The following is an 8,157-nucleotide window of genomic DNA, read 5'->3' as shown; positions in this document are numbered from 1 at the left end:
ATAATAATCGTAATATGAAGAATTGGTCAGTACTGGGCTACATCAGTTGTTGATCAATTATTTAACTATCCGGATCCTGCTAGTAGGCAGGTACAATAGATTAAATGGCATATCACTGCCAGAACCTAACACCACTAGCCATATGCAAATGCATCAACTCCAACGGGAACACATTTTTTGACAGCAAAAAATATGCACCCACTAAATGTGCAAGCAAATAAACATCTTAAACATTACAAAAAAAGTAGAAAAAAGGTAACTAAAGCCTGAGCCCAGTAAGAACCAAACAACAGGCTTAAAAAAAAAATATGAGAAAGGTTTACATAGAAAAAAAAAATGCAATGTTTACCAGTTACATACAGTAAATTTAAAATAGCAAGAAAGAAAAATTGGACTTTTAGGCAAGATAGTTGTATGTGTTATTCACTCTGAAAATGTAGGCGATATGTACTTTGAACATTCTTTGGACAGTTTAGATTTAATGTTCAAATTAATATAGTATGAAAGATTAAGACATAGATTCTACTATGAAGTGTCAAAAAATTGTATGCCATAACTTTAAACGTTCAAATCTCAGCATGACAAATAGCACCAAATTGGGGAAAATTGGGGGGAGGGGAGTGGGGGCACGCAGTATGTGAGAATGTCAAAACATAAAAACAATCTAGGACAACCAGCATAATCATTCATTAAGTACATGATGTATGATTGTACCAAATTGCTTCCAAACAAAACCAAACCAAAAACAAATTAAGACAACAATTCAACAATTTTAAGAATAAATCACTCTAACAATAAGGAATTAATAGTAGGTATTTCAGTTAAGGGAGGATAAATGTAAAACAATTAGAAGCCCAAGCTTAAAACTGGACGCATTGTTGGGGACAAATAGGAGAGAGGGAGTATTTATGGAGTATTTACATTTAAAGTAATATTTAATTCCACCAACACACACTGAACTATCTAAATTGATGCAATGAAAACAAACATCACGAAAGGGGTAAGATTTTACCTCAACCTGGACACCTGCATCACCAGATCTCAGTGCTCAAGCTGCTTTGTTTTCCACTTCTCCTCAGCAACTAAAACAAATTTATATGAACATGGTGATACCAAAGTTAGATGACAAAAGTAATTATCTTTAAAGCTCAAGAATGGATAGCGATATATTTAAGTCCTTAACCAGTTGCTAGTTTTAGAAGTCAAGTCAACTCTAGCAGAAAATCAAAAGTACTTCAACCTCTATTCAAAACAGAACTACAAGTCATCTGAGATGGTATTTCCTATTGCTCCCTATTACTCTGACTAGAATATAAGAACCCTGTGAACGTCAATGAATTAGAGGAAACAGATCTCTTGTCAAATTTTTATATATAATGATATAGGTATAGGCAGTAGAAGATTTTAGAGTAGACAGTGACAGTCATTAAGTGGACACCAAATAGGAGGATAGTGAGATTCTTGTTAATACCAACAGATACGCAAGAAGTTACATGCGTTGGCTGACATATTTGATATACCTAGTATTTAATGGAGCATCACTGACTCAAACAAGCAGAACTTAAAACATTTGGTAAGGAGGTTTTGCTCCCAGAAGAACACTTAAGCCACATAATAGATCAGACTGTATTAAAAAGTACCGTAGTAAAAATTCGGGATTGGTCCACTTCCAAATTTTGGCTAGGGCAACACTTGAATGTGGATATTATTTTAAATTTAGAACAAAATTTTATAGTTTTGTATTTATGCAATACAACCATCTTCAAGTTAATGTGTGTGGTCTAAGAAGTCAAGAGAGCTGCTAAGTTGCTAAATCCACAGGTACATCAAACCATGATACTGTATGTGAGAGTCAAACTCCAGTTTAAAACAAGACCGTCACTTATGTAGGAATAGCCAGTAAGTGGAAAATGCCTGTCAGATCTGTAAAGGGGAGGAGGGAGAAAGATACATTTGTGCACAGAAATGGCATTTGAAAAGAACCACTACTATCACAGAAAATTACTGCATCACAACATGAGGTAGAGTTGACAGATTTTACAGTTATAGCTTATCTCAGCAATTTAGTCCATTGAAAAAATTCTCAACACAGCAAAGCTACCAGCAAAACCAAATTAAATAAAGTAGATAAGATAATTTTTCAGGACATCCTCCGAAGCTCACATCAGTTGTGTTTTACAACTTAGTTGGATCATCATTGTTAGTTGAAGTCAATCTTTTTCTTTCCTCCTCCTCTGCTCTCAGTCGCCTTTCTTGTTCCTCTTCTGCTCTCACCATCACAACCAAGTCGAGCTCAGCACCGGTCAACGGTGTATTGAGAACTCTCCTCCAATGCACATCTGCTTCTCCATCTTCTTTAGGGTGTTCATGTTGATCAGAATGTCCATCAGGTGAACAGCTACGAAACAGTTGCCTTGCTCTTGCTGTTTCTTGTCTAATTATTATCTCATTAGTAATATACATTTCACGACGGATCTGATCTCGCAGACTTGCTGACATGTCTGGGATACACCATCTCACCAAAATCATGACAAATACCACCACATTCTAGAAGGAAACAGTTTAATTGTTAGTTAAAGAACATTATTTAATGAAATTTCAAAAGTATGATGCTTACTTCGAATATCACAATAAAGGCCAACCTAGCAGCTAGCACATGCCAAAACATAGATGTCTTCTCATATTTATTCTCACTCCATGGAGGTTCCCTGTACTCTGGATAACTGAAAAAGCAAGAAAAGCACAATTAAGTTACCTACACCAGTATATACCGCTGAACATTTTTTCAACAAGAAAGAAAAGTTGCTTCAAGGTGATCAGTATAGCATAGGATGACGTAGTCTTACCGACATAGAGTTACAGTGAAATTAGATTTCTGCGGAGCAGCACCTTTCTCTAGATCACTGACATTGAAATAGGCCAAGGAGTGGTTCAGGAACCCATTAAGGTTTCTCTCCTCGCTAACAGCAAAGGTATACACCAATCGGGGAATAAAATTTGAGGTGAAAGCAATGATGCAACCCTAAGAAAAAATTAGATGTCATAAGAACACACCAACATAAAGAGAGTTTTGAAATATTTTTGAGAAAATGCTTTAGAGAAGTACATACATTTGTAATGACTGAAAGTTTTCCAATTGAATCCAAAATACGATACCACACACCAATATCTCTAACTCGTTGGCTCACTGGGCGACGATGAAAAGTAAGAAGCTTTTTAGCATCAAACCGCATCTCCAATACATTGTTTAGAAGAGCAAAGAATGGAGCCAAAGGAAAAGCAGCCACAAATATTGTGACAAAACCATACTGTAACACTACAAACACAACATCCAATTCTTAAAAATATCATACCCATAAAAATTAATAGAGTAATTCAGACACAGTAGATAAAACTGAACTAACCCATTTCTAGATATTCAGGAAAAAGTCCTCGAGGACCCCACTCGACTAGCTTGAAATCTTTCATCCACTGCTTAGATCGTTTTGTCGCAGGTGAACCAGGATCCAATCCTGTTTTCACTTTCAGAGTATTCAGCCATTTGAAGAAAAGTCTTTAAATAGATAGAGACACAAAAAAATAAAATAATTGTATCTGAAACCAGGGTTGCGAGGAGGAGGGGGTATTCTCAGAAACACTTACGGGTAAGCCATCTCAAGCAAGGTGTTCATTGCCTGCTTCCCAACCATAATGATGGCCAATTGTATACACAATTCCATAAGGCAGCCACCGGGTCCACACTAAAGAAAATAGGAACAAAACTTAGCAAAACACTGACATTTAATTGTGTGTGAAATATAACAACAATAATTGCAACGCACCTCCTCTTTCCTGAAACCAAAGAGTCTATTATAATTTCCTGGGTACCCCACAAACTTCCCCTTGAAAAATGCAATATAAAAAATGGATGCATAATAGTTAACAAACTGTAGTAGGTATATTTTTAGCGTAAGACTATCATCAAACTCAGTCTGAGTACGAAGTAATTCTACTTCTGTTAGTTTTTCAGCTAGCCATGTATAAACCTGAAAAGAAGTAAATAGGATCAAGTTTGTTCATGACATGACATTGGGTAAGAACAATAATAAAAAAGTATCAGATCACAAGAAAACATACCAAATTAAATACCATGATGCAGCACAAGTTAATAGAGGCAGCAGTAGCAGTTGTGAAAAGTAATGCATATGATGTTATGACTGAATCTCCATAGACACTTAAAGCTGCCAAGAGTGACATACGGTAAAGGACAACTCCAAGAACTGCTACTACAGCCATCGCTATGAGGAGTATCACCACAGAAAAAGAGAGCAAGGTAGCTGGTAACCGCATGGACCAGAAAGGTACATGTGGCTCCATTTCATTTGTGACTACATTAACATGTTTGCGTTTTACATGAGCAAGTCTAGCAAGGTACTGTGGTCTTGGGTGTTCTTCCTGAACATCAAAACCAGTCAGATCCCAGCGATGAGTAATTTCTGCAGAATATCGCTTCCAGAGTTCCAAAAATGTAGCAGCTAAAGAAATGAAAGAAAAAAGTCAAAATCTCTCTTTTAGAATGAACTGTTAGAGAATGTTATCTTTTCTTACCCCAAAATGACATAACTATTGCAAAAAAGACAGTGGTTCCATTGTCAAATAAATAAGTGACTCTTGCATGAAGGCAAGTCTCCTGTAATTCCCAGTAGTCACAGAAGAAATCACAGAGAGGACACATTTTGATGTCCAACTTCTCATTGCAAATATCCTCACTGTAACAAAAAATAAGTACAAAACTGTGTAGTAAAAGTGTATATTGCTATGTAAGAATTTTCAGTGCAGCACACAATAAATCTCTATTATTTAATAAGAGGGTGACCACAAAGTGGTCATTTGCCACTAAAAAGGTTTAAGATATAATTTTGTGTTACGCACCTGGGCTGATTTGAATATAGAGTGAGACAACTGTAAACAAAACACAATAATCCCACAATTGCAGCAGGAAATAGCATGTGGGTGTAGAATCCTAACCATGCAAAATACAGTCCAATTTTGACTCCAAAGTATTCTTTTACATAGTCTAGAGGTTGGTATTGCAGCAATTTCCGCACTGCTGCCCACTCGGTGTACAAAAGGTGACGCATACTACCTGGTCTATGCAGGTCACCCTAAAAGAAATGTAGAAAAAAAATATTATTATCTTCAAAAAACATTCCAGCATAATATCTATCTATTTATCTATCTATCTACTTACATCATGCAAAGGATATGCAGCATTATAAACATCATCTGCTATCAGTCTTTCAATACCAAATGCAAAATCATCTTTAGGATCAGTAGAGAAGCCTTTTCGATCCAATATGAAGTGAATTATTCTTGAGCGAATAGCTGGGGTAAAGAAGTATGGAGAGTCAATGTCAAACCTGTAAAAACACAGAAAGCAAACATGAATTTGTCACATATAAAATGAAAGATTACATACAGCACATGAGCTATTATGTATTACAGCACATATACTCTGTGTGGTATGAGTTATTGTGTACTCACAAGTACTCCTTGTCCCTACTGTACACAGCAGTAAATCTTTGTCCTTTAGGGGGGAAAATTTTTTCATCAACATAGAAACGAGACATGACACGATGAAATAAGGAATTGAAATTTTCTAAAAGGCTATTTGTTTTTGCATGGACTTCTGTCAGAGCTGGTATCTGCAAGGGAAATTACAAAGATTATAAACAACAAATAACCGTATACCATCAAATTAATAAGCAAAGATTTGGTATGTAAAAGCCTGTTTTGAGATGGGAGCTTCTTCTTGAGGAAGCATTCAAATACATACAGAAGGATAATAAGCAGTCACCTATACTATACATATATAAGCATCTAACATGCACATGATGAACAGATGCCAAGAAGAAAACATGATTAAGAGTGTCCATTACTATTTAAAAAAGATAGAAAAAAAGGTTGTTCAGTGATTAATTGATTTTAAATGTCTTCTCCACTGCAAAATTGGATCAAAAAAGTTTAGTTTGAGCGTTTCGATGAACAAAAATTGATGTTAGAATAAATAACTTTCAGTGAGAGGGAAAAGAAATAACACCTTAATTCCAAAATGAGAGGGCACATAACACAGTATTGTTTGAAATATAGGAGAGATTGACAGATCCTTCTCAATCCTTTTAAATTAGTAGTTAGATACAGGAAGTGCTTAAAAGTGTCACAATGCAGTGCTTCCAAACACCAAATATCACACAATGCTATAGAAATACCTTCTGTGCCAAGTACAATGTAGCCCAATGCATGGCACCCTTTTTATCATCTTTGGGGAGGTGGCACAAATCCTGTCATGGGGCAGAAAAATAAAATAAAAATAAAAATAAAAATTAAAAGGGATAAAAAACCAAAATGTGATTTTTAAATAAGATTATCTAGGACCTATGTTGGATGTGGAAAATGGGGAGGGATAGTGAGAAAAAATTTGCTAATAGCAGAACCTGATTACTGCAAAACAGATCAATCCAAATCCACAAGGAAAATGCTCCATAACCACAGAATTAGAGAGAGAGAGAGAGAGAGAGAGAGAGAGAGAGAGAGAGAGAGAAGATGCACACAAGAAAGTTAATAGGACTATTTTGGGTAATTAACCACAACACTAGTGTTCTAACAACCAATCATGCAATCGTGCAAATACTGTGCTTGTCAATACCATTACACATACAATCAAAATCAAATTACTAAAAGTATGTAAAATCTACCAGTTTGAAAGGAAATACTTATCAAAGCCAATAATATCTATTGTTTGAGAAATAAATTTTCTTACGTCTTTCATTGGCATTCGTAGTTTAAGGATTTCTGCATAGGTTCTGAGTAGATTGAAAGGAGCATGTATTTTTATAAACACAAGGCCATTGGAATGAGCTTCTTCTCGTTCCAATTGCAATCCTTCTAGCTCCAATTTGTCTTCAAATATCTTGAAAAAGAAGGAAGAGAAAATGTTAAATCTGTGAAAAACCGTTAAGGACTTCATAATAAATACCAACAGGAAGTTCAAGAACTTCAGTCTTACTCCTCTTTTTCGAATGGCTGTTTCTTCATTTGCTTTTTCATTTAGAGAGTCCCAAACCATCACAAAATCTATTGTTCTTTCTCCATCGTTGAAGTAAAGAGAAGATGAATGTCCATGGATGCAATCCTGTAAAAATAATAGAAAAAACATGATCATGCAAATTACACAGTCATGCTACTACCGGTAAATTAAGTGTAAGAAAGTTTTTGCTTACTGTCTCATCACTATTAAGCGGTGACATGTTCAAAACTTCTGCTCCATTCTTTACCACCTCCTCTTCAACTTGGAGTACTTTTTGATGAAAGTCAAAAATTGGATTAGTTCGGGGTCCATTTAACCGCCAGGCTTCTCCGTTCAGCTCTTGAGCACTAGCATAAACACTAGATGACGCTATATTAGGAGCACTATCAACATTGATAGGTGTTAGGGAGCTACTGTCTTGAAATAATGTTTCGTCCTCTTCCATTTTGGCTGTTTGCTTTGATATAGCTACGTTGGTGAGCAATGCCTGCAAAAAAATAAAAGAGGAAACAGCATGTCAACATTATAACATACACTGAGCACAGCCAAGGAACCCTTGCTACATTGCACAAATAGGTTCTGGGTGAAATTAAGTATTCATAACATTAAAAGCTACCCTGCAAATTAATTCACACAAGGCTAAAAGCATCTAACCTAACACACTAGATGACCTCACCAATTAAAATTAACTGGTACTCAACATCGCATATGTTTTTAGAACCTTAAATTAAGGAAATTGCCAGTCAAAAAGGAAATTGTGCTACAATTTCCCAAATTTGCCTCACAGTATTGGCGAATGTCACATGTCAACAGGTTCAAAGTAAACATTGAATACATTAAAAGTTCTTTAGGCGCGTTTAAAAAAGCCGACTTCTCTCTTACCTTAATCTAAATGGCCTTGAAGCTACACAAGTAGTCCACGGTCCATTATCATCGCAAAACAACTGAATATTACAGGAAATATTGTCCACATTATCCGTCAAAATAAAAATTAAAGGTGCTGGCAGACGAAAGGGCCCGTCTCGGAAGGAAGGGCACGGCCTTCACGAAGTTAAAGATTTCCAGGAATCCAGGAGGCAGGGGAAAGGGGG

General features: G+C 36.0%; 2 protein-coding genes across 9 annotated transcripts in view; one reads left to right on the top strand and one right to left on the bottom strand.

Annotated features, from left to right (window-relative positions):
* Positions 1-8,157, top strand: part of LOC113217801 (zinc finger CCCH domain-containing protein 13) — a 28,991-nt gene that overhangs the window by 1,054 nt on the left and 19,780 nt on the right. The gene's annotated exons all lie outside the window — the stretch shown is intronic.
* LOC113217779 (anoctamin-1) lies at positions 2,360-8,139 on the bottom strand (the record flags this gene model as incomplete). Its single annotated transcript, XM_052272396.1, is given in 17 exon segments — positions 2,360-2,547; positions 2,618-2,723; positions 2,847-3,022; positions 3,111-3,316; positions 3,405-3,553; positions 3,643-3,740; positions 3,822-4,025; positions 4,117-4,514; positions 4,588-4,748; positions 4,912-5,144; positions 5,231-5,399; positions 5,524-5,684; positions 6,249-6,320; positions 6,800-6,949; positions 7,046-7,171; positions 7,260-7,553; positions 7,949-8,139. Coding segments are annotated over 16 exon segments (2,849 nt in total), but the record flags the coding sequence as incomplete, so codon positions are not given.

Source organism: Frankliniella occidentalis, unplaced genomic scaffold (assembly GCF_000697945.3).
Source record: "Frankliniella occidentalis isolate FOCC.00 unplaced genomic scaffold, Focc_3.1 Scaffold204, whole genome shotgun sequence".
NCBI classification, from domain to species: Eukaryota; Metazoa; Arthropoda; class Insecta; order Thysanoptera; family Thripidae; genus Frankliniella; species Frankliniella occidentalis.
This window is presented reverse-complemented; position numbering and strand designations above follow the sequence as displayed.